At 47.8% G+C, this 14,749-nt stretch overlaps 1 protein-coding gene across 1 annotated transcript in view; it reads right to left on the bottom strand.

Annotated features, from left to right (window-relative positions):
- LOC142579850 (creatine transporter-like) overlaps positions 1-10,069 on the bottom strand; it is a 54,741-nt gene extending 44,672 nt beyond the window's left edge. The window contains exons 1-3 of the mRNA XM_075690467.1: positions 9,836-10,069; positions 2,972-3,103; positions 269-438 (exon numbers count right to left, since the gene is read on the bottom strand). Coding sequence (XP_075546582.1) covers positions 269-438; positions 2,972-3,103; positions 9,836-9,959 — 426 coding nt within the window. The 5' untranslated portion in view covers positions 9,960-10,069. The remainder of the gene's footprint in view (positions 1-268; positions 439-2,971; positions 3,104-9,835) is intronic.
- Between the last annotated feature and the right edge of the window lie 4,680 nt (positions 10,070-14,749).

The raw sequence follows: 14,749 nt of genomic DNA, 5'->3' as shown, positions 1-14,749 counted from the left end.
TTTGTTTTTGTTCTTCGAGCCAGATCGGTTTTACAAGAAACGACTCCGTTCTCGAGTACGCTTGATTTCTAGGCCCAGAGGCTCTCACTAAACAGTTATTTTGTAACCCTTGTATTTACTGTTGGAGTTGCGTTAACTTCAGTCTATCACGCACTTTTCGGCACCGAGTGAGGGAGAAAATTTTCATGATGCTCACATCCTCGTTCAACATGACATCAGCAGCAGCTGCGGCGTTCCACAGAAACAACCGAGGAACCAAAGCACTCACGTTCCTGTAGTCCTTTTCAAAGCAGTTGGCGTCGCTCCAGTTGTTCTTGCAGGTAGTCCATGGAAGCGTTGACGAGAAAGAATGGAAAAGGTAGAAAGCGCCGTGGGCGATGCTCGCTATGTAGTTCAAGCACGAGGCCAGGTTGACGTACAGCATGGTCCAGCCGATACCTAGAGCCAGCGTAACAGCGAGGCAAGGAAGGGTTGACTGACAGGCTATAATATATAACCCGCATAGCTAGTTCATTAACAGAAAGAAAAAAAACAGAAATGTAAAATATAACAGCAACGAGGGAAACAACGGGCACGCAGAGGGGCGAGTCAGTGCAAATTTCTATCTGATGCGCGAAGTTACTAGCGAGTACCTGACGGATGTTAAAACATTAATTCCACAGTTATGCGCTATGTGACGCTGCGGTTTATTTCTCTGCATGGAGATGAAAATGTCCGTGGAGATTTACTAATACGTAAAGAAAGACATCGGGAGAGAAGATTTGTACGATATCAGAAAGGGCAATGCATTGCTCTTCGCGACCTGAGCCTGCTGCCTGAGACCAAAAAGAAAGACAAAGTAAAAAAAGACCTACCGGAGAAAGCATACGCAACAGGATGAGGCATGTGTCTTCTAGAGTAAAAGTCTGGAGACGACTAGCACATCGCAACGGAATGCCAAGCTATTCACCAAGCAAGTGCCGAAGGCAACGTCCAGCTCACAGTAGAGCTTGGATTCGAAGCGGATGGAAGCACCAAGTGGTCAGCAGTCGACATAAGCAAGAGACCCCCCCCCATCTAGAGTATTGGTGGAATAAAAAGGGAAAGAAATTGACAGAATCGGGGTTGTTACTACGAATATATGGATAGATGTTTTAATGAAGAAGGAAAAATAAATAAGGACAGATAGGCCAAATGGCAGACTGCCATACATTTAGTAAAACCTGCATCGACCAAACAGGCTAGGTGTCTGGTGGTCACCGTCCCCTCTCTGAGGGGATTTCAGATCATATCATCATCAGCAGCAGCAGCCGTCGCTCCAGCCATGAAGAAGGAAAAATAAATAAGGACAGATAGGCCAAATGGCAGACTGCCATACATTTAGTAAAACCTGCATCGACCAAACAGGCTAGGTGTCTGGTGGTCACCGTCCCCTCTCTGAGGGGATTTCAGATCATATCATCATCAGCAGCAGCAGCCGTCGCTCCAGCCCCAAACAGACGAGGCAACCATGCAAATACAAAAAGCCTTGGGATTTAACAGCAGCCAAGGCAAGCGTATTACGACAAAGGTAGAGATAATCAAAGGGAGGCTGAAGGTTTTGTGAAGGGATATAGATTTGCCACGGTAAGAAGGACGCATAGGTCACACGAAATTACCGTTATGACAAGGTGCCAGCCTGCCTGTCCACTGGTCTGTATGCCTGTCCTGCCCGTTTAAACTGTCTGCCTGTTTGTCCTGCCTCAAAACAATCACCATAAGGAATCTGCCAACGCTCTGGTTCGCAGCAGAACCAATGCAATCGCTTCCGTCGCTTCTGCTAGTCGACGCGCGCGCTGCATGTACAAGGCCACGGACAGAAGTCAAATTACAAACCAAGGTGACAGCGCTCTTCGACCTCATCGAATATAGTGCTGTCACCTTTGGCGAGAGAAAAAAAAAGTTAGTGCAAACAAGATGACGCCGAATACACGAGTATTGCATGGTTGAAATTTATCGCAATGCACCCCCGTCGATCACACGGTCCCGGCTTGTGTGAGGGCGGGATAACGAAAAGCGTGCGTTCATTTCGCTCATGTGGCCAGATAGGTCGTGCCAACTGACGCTGCATAAGCGCCAACAGTGGGAGATTGCCGAGGTGTTATATATAGAGAAGGAAGTGACGGCGCCGAAAGCTTAGAAGAAGGAAGAAGAAAAAAAAAAGGAAGGAAGCGCGAGGACGAATTGTACAGTCTCTCAATACGAAGGCGAAACGTTCAAGGAATTAGGAATGAACGAGCTTGTGGTGCCAATTATAATGCTCCAGCTCCAATTTAGGGAAAACTGGAAAACCGACGGATGACGTGCCGGTGTATGGGAGTGGAACCGGCAGCCGGGAACACGAGAAGAAAAAAAAAACTGGCTGGGCCGGTAGGAAACAAGTGAGGTGGCAACCATATATGAAAAGTGCTTCTCGCCTGTAGCTGTACGACCGACGCGACGCTTTCCTGGCAATAGTTGTCAGCCGAGCTAGTTGGCTCGTACATTACGGCAAATGAGCGGACACTTATTTTGGCAGGACAATTCAGCAATGTGCATGGATTGTCCTCCTTGCGTCCTGCCTAAAGTAAGCGTTTGCTGATTTCCCGGAAAGCTTTCTCGAACCTTTAATTAGTCCCATTCGCTCCATACTTGTAAACACTGCTGCGGCAGAAGCGATGTCCTGCACAGTTGTGGTTATATGGCTCCGTTCGTCTCATAGCGCTGTCCCGAATGCGAGTGTAAGCGAACTCGAAGTCACCTCCCTTAAAAAAGTTAGTTTAGACTGTCTATAGAAAGCGCATAGACTTTTTATAGGCGACCTTGCCATATAGATTTAGTCTTTTGTCGATACAAGGTCTACAGACTGTCTATAGACTTTCCATAAAAAAATATGTTTGTAAGGGCTGCAGGCCAAACAGCGAAGCGGGCGTGACGCAGTACTCGTGGTGGTTGGCGCGGAATCCTGGCGTACCTTTGGCCATGGGGAATCCGCCGAAGGCACTCGGGACTGTGAGGCTGCTGAATTGGCCCAGGAAGACTTCGAGGTGCACCATGGGAAACGCGACGACGACCATTAGGAGCACGTACACCATGATGAAGACCACTGCATGCAAGGAAACGATCGCGGCAAGTGCGTCACGTTCTTCAGGTGCGCACCAAGGACGCACGTATTTGACCACTCGTAATTCACTAGTGAATCAATCTTGGCGTCGCCTAATTCGCCAGACGTTCAAGCCTATAGAGACGACTCACTGTGCAGGCTCGATAAACGGAAATGGTATACACAGCCGCAGGACCGCGACTAATAACAGCTGCGGGTCGTTTCCACCCGCGCGGACGGTTTCCTTCTGTTAGGTGGGGTGTGTTAGGGTTGGCGTCTGACACCACGTGGCGACAGGTCATTCGCCCTACCCCCTGAGCCGGAGCCCACGGGCGACCTCATCCCCACCACCTTCTCTTGGTCGTGGCATCGTGTGTGCTACCTCATCCCCTCCACCTTCTCTTGGCCGGACCCCACGGCGCCGGAGAGGTCATTCACCCGACCTTTTCCCCGGATTCGTCGAAAAAAGGATCGACTTCTCCTACCCGTGCTCGGTATTGCAGGAGGAGGGGCCCTCTCTCCGTGCCTGTCACGTGTCATTCGACGGAAGCAAGATCCCGCCCACACTTGTAGAGAGCCTATTTAAGGGGCTCCGAAATGTACTTTGTGAGAGTTATTACTTGAGACTTCATACTTCATGCTTTTCTTATTTTCTTTCAACTACCTTTGAATAAACCGTGCAAGTTTCGCACTAGTAAATCGTCTCGCCCTCGCTTGGTCGCCATGATCTACCGGATGCCTGCAGCCCGCCGACAACGCCACGCTACCCAATAAGTAATGTCGGTCGAGCTTCGATAGGCAGGCGGCGCTACTTCTCGGCAGCAGTACGGTGCGCTACCCTGGAGTACGCAACAGGTATAAACAGCTGTGTGTCACTGCTGGTAGCACTCACCGATGCCCGCTTAAGTCAAATATAACTAAACTGTTGGTGAAAACGGAAATTAAATTGTGGAGTTTTAACTTCCCGAATCTGGACGCGATGAGGGACGTCGTAGTGGCGGCCTACCGGAATATTTTTGACCCTGCATGATTATCTCTCAACGTGCACCTAAAACACGGTACACACGAGCATTTTTTCGCATTCCGCCCCCTTTCGGAATGCGGTATCGAACCCGCGACGGCGCGATCGCAGCGAATCGCCGTGTAGCCACTGAATCACATATAGAAACATCTAGGAAACGCAAGCACGTACGCGGTGCAGCGATGAACCAATTTATAGTTATAAGCTGTTAAATAAACATGTTCCCGTTCGTTTCCGCCGCCCCTTGTTCGCTTATTTCCCCGTACGCGCGCGAAAAACAAGTGCATTAATAACTTGCTTCTGAGAAAGAGAGAGGAAAGAAAAAAAAGCGCCCGTGCAACGCCGTTGCATTTCAAATCTCGTTCCCTGGAATCCTTGCTTACAAGTTCCTACATTTGGCAGCGTCAGCAACACATTTACTCCGCGACTGTTGGAACGTGGCAGGATACAGCGCGTGGCGTACGTGAAGGCCTCGGAGGAGGGGGGGGGGGGGGGGACTCTTATTGTAGAACCAGCACTTTATGATGGCCGGGCCTAAGCCTCCCATGAGGGGACGTCGACGGCTTGCCTCGCCGCCGCCTCACGGGCTTGCTGGGTCGCCCAGGTTCGGTCGTCGAGGGCGGGAGCTCCGCAGAGCCTCATTGCAAACTCGACGAGAGGGTCGTGGTGTTAATGTGTGTGTACTGTGCTGGGCACTCCCGCAGCATATGCGGAAGCGTAGCCGGATGAATGCCACAGCACAGGCAGTTGGAGGTAGTCTAAACGTCTGGGCATATAAGGTGGAAGCGGGCGAGTGAAGGCCTCGGCAGTCCGTTTTTTTATCCCTTTGATTGCGAATGTTGCTCAAGAAAAAAAAAAAAACGAGAACTCAAGAAAAACATTTATTGTTAGGAGCTTATGTGGCGACCACGGAAGATTTATGGCCACTTAGTGCGCAGAAAAAAATAAAGACAGGAAAATAGTGACGGAGGAAGAAAATGATGACAGTCATTGTTTGCACGTAAAATTCAAATGAAGAAAGGAGAAAAAAAGACAGAAAACAATTTTTTTTCTGCAAATTTTTGAACGGGAACTACCCAGATACTTTGATTTAAAAATATTCTTTTTATTTCTGTTGATAATGAAACACAAGAGGTTTCTTTTTCATTATTTTCGATTAGAATTGGTCTCTATATTGTAAAGCGATAATCTTACATTGTGCGAGTTCAATTTGGCTAGTTTACTTGGTATCCTAGATCAGTGGCGTAGCTAGGTCGTCTGGCACCCGGGCCCGTAGGTCTTCTGTCACGCCCCCCCCCCCCCCCCCCCCCCCCCCACCGGGTGTAGCCGGCGGAAAGAGCGGTGCCTTCAGACGTATATGACACCGCCCCCCCCCCCGCTGGCCCCTTGCACCTGGGGCCCACGGCCCCCCGGCCCCCCCTGTTGCTACGACACTGTCCTAGATTAAGTACGTGCGCGCAGCTTCACCACCCACGTAAGTGCAAGGGCAGACAGGTATCATACGCGTGAGCCCATTGGCCTTAATTTTTGGAGAAGGTACAGCTGATCTACGGTCCAGTCATGCCACTCAAAGCATGGCCATATATACTGGTAGAGTTGACGGTTCGATATATCGCTTAGTGCCGGGTGCCTTGTCACTTCTCTTATGTTTTGTGTAGCGCGATATTGTATATATATATATATATATATATATATATATATATATATATATATATATATATATATATATATATATATATATATATATATATATATATATATATATATATATATATATATATATACGACCCGTTGTCTACAACCGCATCACCGCATATGACATGCCCGTATCCCTGAAAATTGTGGGTAGGACTCGGAAGTGCGAAATGACGCAATACGCTATTAACAGAATGTTTAAGTGAAACTATACAGAAAAAAATGAGAAACAGAAAGCCGAAAAAAAGAGAGAAAACGTGGTATGTCACTGACAGGCACGTACGCAGGATTTTCTTTTGGGGGGGGGGGGGGGGGGGGGCTACCCAAGGTAACTTTTCTATGCAAGTGAGGAGGGCGTGCAGATTTACCAGCGCAAATGTAAATAACGCCCACCATTGGCCATAAAGACGCGTAATCCCGCGAAAGAGAAATGAAATAAGGTGTATCTCGTAGGTACACCTTTGAGATACACCTCTCCTTTACTTTTCGAACAAGGAACTACGTCAAATCGATTCACGCAGGAAAGCTGTACTCTACTATAGTAGAGTACAACTTAAAAAAAAAGACAGCAGTTGGCAACCAAGGCACGCGGACCGCGCGGGGTTGTGTTACTCCGCCAGCCAATCACAGAAGCAAAACAAAATCCTCGTCATGCGGCCTTTTCAAAATGGCGTCGTACTTGATACCTCCAGAGCGTCTGCTGTTCTTGAAGAGTATTTTCATCAGCGGAAGCAATCAGGTGTGCAACAGGCATGGACAACGTGTATGGGGCCTGAGCATTTCACTCTTCAAAAGTTCGCGGTACAGTTCATTTCACTGCTGAATCCGTTTTACTCATGAAACTTCACTGCCAACTGAAGCGCAACTGAGAGTAAATAGTTGCAGCTAAGCAAGCGTTTCATTTCAGTTGAATAAAAAATTAGGCTTTCACCGTTCCACTATAATAGACGGGTGAAAATGTACAAAATTATGCGCTAATAACTTTATTTTTGTGGTTACCGCCTTATTTAGGTAACGGGAAAAGTTTGAAGTACGAATTATTTGCAGCCTCGCGGAGTGGCTGGCGGTTATGAGGGCGTAGGCGGGGCTTCATTGCAGATTTAAGTTGTATCCGACTACAGTAGCGTTTTCTGAATTAGCTCTGGAAGAATTATAGAGAAATAAATATTTGCGGAACAATGACAGTTATTTTGCATCCCTCGTTTACTGCTCTACCAAGTGCCACAACCGACTCGTATTGTTATTTGGGAAGTTGCGTAACGATGCGTGGCCGCCAGTCCCGTATAACCGTGTAGAGCTCAGGACGCTGCGGTTGCAGACGTACTGCGCCCACCGCGGAAGGTTAGAAAAATACCCACTTAAGCACAGCAGAGAAGTGGCTACGTCAGGCGGCTCGACTGGTAACTGTAGACGCCTCATTCAAAACACACGGAATTGTTCTCCGCTTCCGGTGGCGTTTTCTCTGCTTCCTTTTTAAATAAAATGATGTCGATCCATAAATATTTTCATGAACAACAGTTAAATTTGTTAATTTTCTCTTTTCCTTCCTGTTTGGCTGCTGACTTGGCTCCCTCCCTTAGTAGATCGCTTAATTTCTCAACTCCGTGCGACTCTTGTTTCCAGTTGCCAATCTTGCACAAAAAGTGCTGTACAATTAGGCAAAAACCAGAAGAGGTAACGGGTTATACTCATATTGCTTATGGGTTAAGGGTTATTGCAGGGTTTGATGATGGACGCTGTTTTGCATGATTTTATTTTCCACCTTATCTAACCCATATCGCGTATATGGTTCCGAAGATCTGCCAGCGTCGCGGCGAGCCGTCCCTCGGGCAAATAATGAAGCGAAAGGAAAAGTTAAACGCAATTGGCGTTTTCTCTGGCAGCAACTCGTTCCACGAGCATGCAGACCAGCTGTCCGCGAACCGAATCACTTTCCTGGTCCCTCGCATGAGTCTAAACAAGGAAGGTTGAACTAACGAAGCAACAGCGATGCGCGTGACCGTCGAATAGATGGTGACAACTTAACGCATCTCGAGTTAATCGCGCGGGCTCCGAATCGATGAGAAAATTGGCCTTCACACCCAAGGAGAGGCCAATAACTACCGCCATCCAAAGGAGTGAAAACGGCCGCAAAATTTTGACCGCCGAATAGCTGTCAATACTCAACGTCGATTTGGCGGCGCTTTAGGAATGTGTGTGAGGAGTGGTGGCGTGGGCGTGGGGGCACGGGGGCGGCACAGCCACTACCCTCCCCCCCCCCCCCCCTGAGAACGTGCCTGGTGAGGACTCTCGCGGGGGCCGTTGGACCAGATAAAGTAGCACCAGATAAAGTAGCTACGGCGCGCGTCCATCGGTCCACCGGTTCAGGTGCCAGCGGATACCTATCGGCGAGACGACGTAACTTCCGTTAGAAGTTCACAAGGATGGCTTGGTGGGCTAGCTGGTAAAGCGGGTCAGTCAGAACCACGGTATACACTATATCTTACACCGTGGTTAGAACGCAAGAGGCCGAATAATGAAACGATCACTTTCGGCGATACTATCGCGTTAGCCATGCTTTCACCATCGGGGCACTGATTGGCTGTTTTAGCGGAACGGATGAGCTGATTGGCTGGGGAATACGTCCCCAGCGGCGATAGTATTGCCGTGAGGTGCGCGCTGATTGGCTGGTTGAGCGAAATCAGTTGACGTAGTGCTCGACCAGCCAATCAGCTCATCCGATTTTGCTAAAACAGCCAATCAGCGCGTGCCGATCGTGAAGGCATGGTCAAAGCGATAGTATCGCCCAATGTGTTTCAAAATACGGCCCCAGGTGAGAGCTTGCGTGGACAAGTGCTACAGCGCTCGTGGTGTCTTCTTGTCTCGTCTCTTGTCTACATTTTGCGCTGTTACTAGCAGACAACAGCGTCTGACGCGGCGTCGCGTCACCGTATCTGCTCCTTGAGGCAATGCCCTCTCTCCTATGCTCTTCCCTCACCACGGTGACCTACTTTCGCGCGTCACTCAATCATTTCGGATTTCCCGCGAAGCGTCTGTTGCTGCACCAACGGGAGATAAAACCTGTTATGTTTAGTAACGCAATGAACGGGGCTACTTGGTGGACGTTCATGATTGTAGTGCGCTTAGTGTTACCCTGACGGCACTAATGAACGAAGGAAGAAGACGCGGGCGCATTGCGCCACGTACCTCAGCGTCTTGTTCCTTATGTTCGTCCATTGGTGCCGTCAGTGTAACACTAAGCGCAATATAATCACGAACCTTTTCTCTCTTGAAGTTGCGTCGTACCGCCGATAGGTAGCTGCTTCCGTCACAGGACCGATGAACGCGCGCTGTCGCTCTCTGCCTGGCCGACTGCGTCTCGCAAGCAAGCCGAGAAGTATCCCCACCTAAAGAGTATGTAATGTATATCTTACACCGTGCCCGAGGCACATGCATCGAAAGAACGCTTCTCTCATGAACGCTGGAGACGTGCGGTAACAAACATTCATTGAAGTTCAAGAATGACTCCGATGATTAGTATACTAAGGTCGCGACAAAATGGCAATTCTGACTTACTGCTAGTGTAAAATCAACTCCTGTTGCATGAAATGAAACGCTCTCATGATAAACTCCAAATGCATCAGAAAATAGAAAGAAGGATTCTAGCCTCGTATACGGGTGGTGTATTATACGATGTATAGATTACGATCACTTTAGGCTTAATGGGTCGATTGCGACACCCCAGGCGGCAATGTCAAGGCGCCGATGGCGCCACCTGGTTCCGCACAGGAGAAATTAACGGGAGTTCGAAGTAGGTGCTTCGCTTGCGTGCTTCTCTTGCTCCGTGTCGTCGAACGCTGCGACACCCTTGCCACGTTCTACTGAGCCGTTCGCGCAGCCCATGCCGAGGACTACAACACTACAGTATGCTTTGAAACCCGGTTAGAAAACGACAGGTTGCGAGCGTCGGCGGTCTCGTTCGGCGGCGCGTATCGCGCGCCGGCCTCCTCTATCCAAGTCGCCGTGCACTGTATACTTACAGCCTCCGTTGTGGTACACGACGTACGGGAACCTGAGCAAGTTGGACAGGCCGACGCACATGCTGACGGAGCCGAACAGGAATTCGTTCGGGCTCTTCCACTGCTGCCTGGGAGGCGACGTCATGATGGCGTGCAGCCGCGGGTACTCTTCTTCTGCTTCTTCTTCTTCCTCGACACGTGCAATCTCACGCGCCTGTACCGCGGGCCCTTTCTCCTTCGTCTTCTTCACAAGCACGCGCGTCGCGAAATCCCTGCTTTGTTTTGTTTCGTTCTGCGCTTACGATTTCTCTGATGCCAAGCGGTCAGCGTTTATTAGCGTTTCTTGCACGACTGCACTACAACTGGCGGGCGGACGACAAGAGTTTTGGTTGAATTAGTGGAAGCTACGGGAATGGACGCGCAGCGTTACTATAAAGCTCTTTGCTGAAGTAGTAGTAGTAGTAGTAGTAGTAGTAGTAGTAGTATTAGTAGTAGTAGTAGTAGTAGTAGTAGTAGTAGTAGTAGTAGTAGTAGTAGTAGCAGAAGTAGTAGTAGTAGTGTATTTGGTACTACTGCTACTATTCCAATAATAGCAACAAAGCGTACTAAAAAAGGGAAAGAATAGGCCCCGTGGCCCTCAATGTCACTGCGCCAATTCTTTAGGACGCAGCGGTTCATCCCTACACTTTTGTTTCATTTCCGCTCACCCAATGCAGAGTAGCGGACTAGAGCACACCAGCTGACGCCGACCTCTATGCCTCTCCCGCAAATAAAATATATATCTCTCTCTCCAACTAGTAGGACATCTAGCAAAAACCATTCACGCAATTTTTTTTTTTTTTTTTTTGAAGGGCGCTGCTACATCACGAGGACGCCTGGATATGGAAAGTTCGACTTGTCTCGACTGCGGCTTGGCCTCAGACGTGCTCTCGAGTGCGCAAATAAATCCCTCTCGGAATTGAATATTCTTAACTGGCCTTGCATGGTTTCTACTAAAGCACCATGCATTTGTGCTTGCTGACTCGTCAGATGAAAAGGGAACGAAAAAAATAAACAAATAAAGTACGATTAACACCTGCACACGATGAAAGTAGACCGTCTCGCCTTTCCTCAAAATTTAGCAACCGCACGGCGGTACTGCTCGTATTCTACATAGCCGCACACCCTATAGCGCGAGTGCTTACGCTTTAAAAAAACAGATCTCGGCATAGACGAAGCACTATCCTGCACGCAAGTTCAGAGTAATCTAGAGTTACTTATGGTCCACAGGTCCTCGGACGTGTCTTCGATGTATCTTAGATATCCGAGAAAGATGCCAATTCGAAGCCCCAATTTCCTTTACATCATTCCAAACAGCACCGCAGTGTCATTTCTTTTTATCCTTCGGTAATCCCACGCTCTCAGTCAGATTCATCGAGGCCTTCCGTCTCACCTAAGCGCGTACCTAGGCTTGAAAAAAAAATGCAATTCAACGACCATGCTTGAATCCACGCGAAGTGAAGCTTTAGTGAAGCGCTTAAATAAATGCTAAACAAGAAGCGCTCAATTGGGTTTACGATTATCGTAAGCAATGTAAAATCTCATGCAATGTTTATGTTTATATCCGCAATGAAATTCGCAACCTAGGACACTAAAGAAGAAAGAAAGATTTTACCTGTATTAGTAAACTACCCCTATACAATACCAAGAATACCACTGATATCGCAAGAAAAGGAGTGGTAATAAAGAAAAGGCGCAAAATGGGAAAGACCGGTGGCGATATGCCACCTCGAAGTTTCCGCAGCAGTTTGCGGTGACGTCACGAGTTTTTACGGCATCTGCTAGGGCTTAGTTAATTCATTATAGGTAAAAATGGACTACATTGTGTTCTAAAGAAGACCAAGTTTGACCGTGGCAAGTTTCGGAAACATATAATGTGCCAACGCGGCCCAAATACACACACACACAAAAAAGAAAGTATACTTTGAAATCTGCGACGTACCGCCCTGACGTGCCCTGCATTAAGGTTCTGGCACGAAATTAAAAAAAAAAAAGTTAGACTTCGACTCTGATTTTCTCTTCTGATATTCAGCCTATTATCTAGAAATGAAAGAATATGAAAGCGTTTTCGATGAATACTTTATCAGTTTAGACTGATCTGTTGCTTCCCTTTAATGTGACAGAGTTCTTTTTTTTAATGTATGCTCACCGGATAAGCACAGTTTCAGACGCCCACTCATTGATATTACGAGGAGGAAAGCGATGAGTGGTGCTTGTAGAAGTGATAATACATCGATGCAAGGTGTATGCACAGAGAAATGTCATACACGTCTGGCTACACTTCAGGATTCTTATGAAAGGGCACGACTGCAGCACGAAGCTACGAAGGAAACCCATACGAGTTTCTCGGAAAGAGAACTTCGCAGTTGAAGAAAAATGCGTCCTTGAACGGGATTTCTCCGTCTCATATGACCTTTCCTTTGTCCCAGAATTGACACACACCTAGTGGCGCATACTAAATTGGTAAATAAGAGAAAATCAGGTAAATCAAATAATTTGTTCAATATAATTTATTATTGCAGTAAAGGTTAGTGTCCTTTAGAGGTACGTATGAGCCGACATATAGGATGACGCCAGATTCGAGATATGCATCGTCAAACTTGCGGTTAAAATGTGCTGTGTTTCCACTTGCTTTTTTAGGAAGACGCCGTTTCATGCACTGAGGCACTAAATTAAGTGGAACGCCATCGCATTTCGTCGGACACTTTTGAAGTTACTGTGTAGAAACTGGCGTAGTCCTGAGAATTCGTTCCAAGTCGATATTCTTTGCATACTCCCTAGCTACAACTCGCAGATTGAAATATGCGCCGTAGTGTAAACAATTAAAAAGGTAATTATCATAAGTATGTTAATTATTCAATTAAGCAGTCTGATTTCTCGGAGAAGTAATGACCTACTCAAAGAGTAATTTAGATGAAGGGTTAGAGTTGTGGCTATCTGCGGCAGGAAATCTTTATAAATTTGGCGCAGCTAAACAAAAAGGATAGCACCCTGTACAGAGCAAGGGGTTCCCGGCCTTTGATGCATAGCGGCTGCTCAAGAGGCACAATGACGTCACGGTTAATTGTGCAGTTCTACGCACTTTTTTTTTCTTCAGGGCACACAGTTCGGCTCATGTATACGATAACTGCCCAATGAGCGGTTTCTTTTTACCGTCTGCATTTTTTTTTCGGCACCGTCTTTGGGATCGGCCCACGAAAACACTCAGATACGCGCCAATGAACTAGGTTGACTCAGAGGAGAACGCTTCGCATTAACAGGAACGAAAAATCTCAGCAGATGTAAGTTCTCGTAACCTACACACAGCGAAGCTTTGCGTGAGTGCATAGAGTCCAAACACGAGTTTGTGTTTTTCTGGTTCATTTTTTTTTTATTTCACCCACACGGCCGCCGCTACCGTGGATGCGTAGGGTGGGTGCCTCGATGCCCTACATAACGGCGGGAGGTGGCGCGGACATCGAAGCGCCCTATGGATGGATGGATGGATGTTATGAGCGTCCCCTTTGGAACGGGGCGGTGGGTTGCGCCGATGGATGCGCGGAGGCGAGTGCCATCTGGTGGTGGCGCAAGGAACCCTGCGGCGGCGACGTCGCGCGCGCACTCCGCTGTGATTGGTTGGCCTGTTCTGCAGGAGAACAGTCACGCAGCACCCACGGTCCCGAAAATCCGGCGAGGCTCGCAAAGAAAAGCTTCGCTTTTAAAAAGGCTCCGCTTACCCGTGCGTATCGGCCGAAAAGCGCTGGCATGGTTGGCTTCTCCTTCATAAGTGTTACTATACGGAAAAGCCCGCTTCTGCAAGTCTCTCCCTTTTGAGGGCGGTTGCACTACAAGTTTCTTTCAGCCTTTCCTTCCTCAACCAGTTAGCCCATGCAAATAAATTATCGATATGCAGAAGTACTTGAAGCCTCCGACATACCATTCCGAAAGGAGCGATAACAGCGTGAATATCAGAGATATTGAATGTCGCGCCGCACTACTTGCAGGGGCGTTGAAGCACTTTTCTAACAAATCGTAGAGTTACCTCACTGTTAAGGGACGTCGTCTCACGAATCTCATGCCGCATTTTTTTTAAATCCTTAAGCTACAAGTGGACTTATCGTACTGCTTTATCTTTTCGTCTCCGCTAACACGCGGGAGATAAACAGCGGGGCAGCCAAGAGGGCAAAGCCCCGCCCGAAAGTTGAGCTCGACGGCGCGAAAGGGCGTTTCGCGGCACCCCGCGGCAGTCTCGGTAGACTATGCCAAAGCAGGTTCTATAAACGATGGACTACGCTACGCAGCAGGGCGCTTCCACCTCTGAAGGTGCAAGGGCACGCACAGCTGACGCAGCTTGGCGCAATGCAAATGTTTCTTAACATTTTATTACTTTGTTCAAAACGTGTTCCAGGGTCCTTTTAAAGGACACTAAAGCGAAACAATAAATCAGTTTAGACTAATGAAGCATTGTTTGAGAACCCTGCAGGCAGTGATTTAAAAAAAAATAGTTTGATTATTAGATGAGAAAATGAAGGTACAAGTATCAGTATTTGAATTTCGCGCCGAAACCCAAGCGCCGGTACGTCATCGTGACATCAGGGACTCCAAAGTATGTTTTCGCATTTGGGCCGCGTTGGCTGAATAAAGGTTCCCGAAACTTGCATGTTTAATATTTGGTTCCTTTAGAACGCAATGTAGTCAATCTGTACCGCTATATATAATTAGTAGGCCCTAGAAGATTCCATCAAAATCCAAGACGTCACAGCCCCCAGGTGCGGGAACTTAAGCAGGCGTCGCCACCCGTATTTCGTTCTTGCGCTTTTTCTGGCTTACCAAACGTCTTATCGTTGTAAGAGTGGTGTTTTTGGTGTTGTAGAACGGTAATTTACTGATGCAGAAGAAATCATTTTTCACTTTAGT

Source organism: Dermacentor variabilis, chromosome 4, assembly GCF_050947875.1.
Source record: "Dermacentor variabilis isolate Ectoservices chromosome 4, ASM5094787v1, whole genome shotgun sequence".
Lineage (NCBI taxonomy): Eukaryota > Metazoa > Arthropoda > Arachnida > Ixodida > Ixodidae > Dermacentor > Dermacentor variabilis.
The sequence above is the reverse complement of the archived record's forward strand: the minus strand, read 5'-3'. Positions and strand labels throughout refer to the sequence as shown.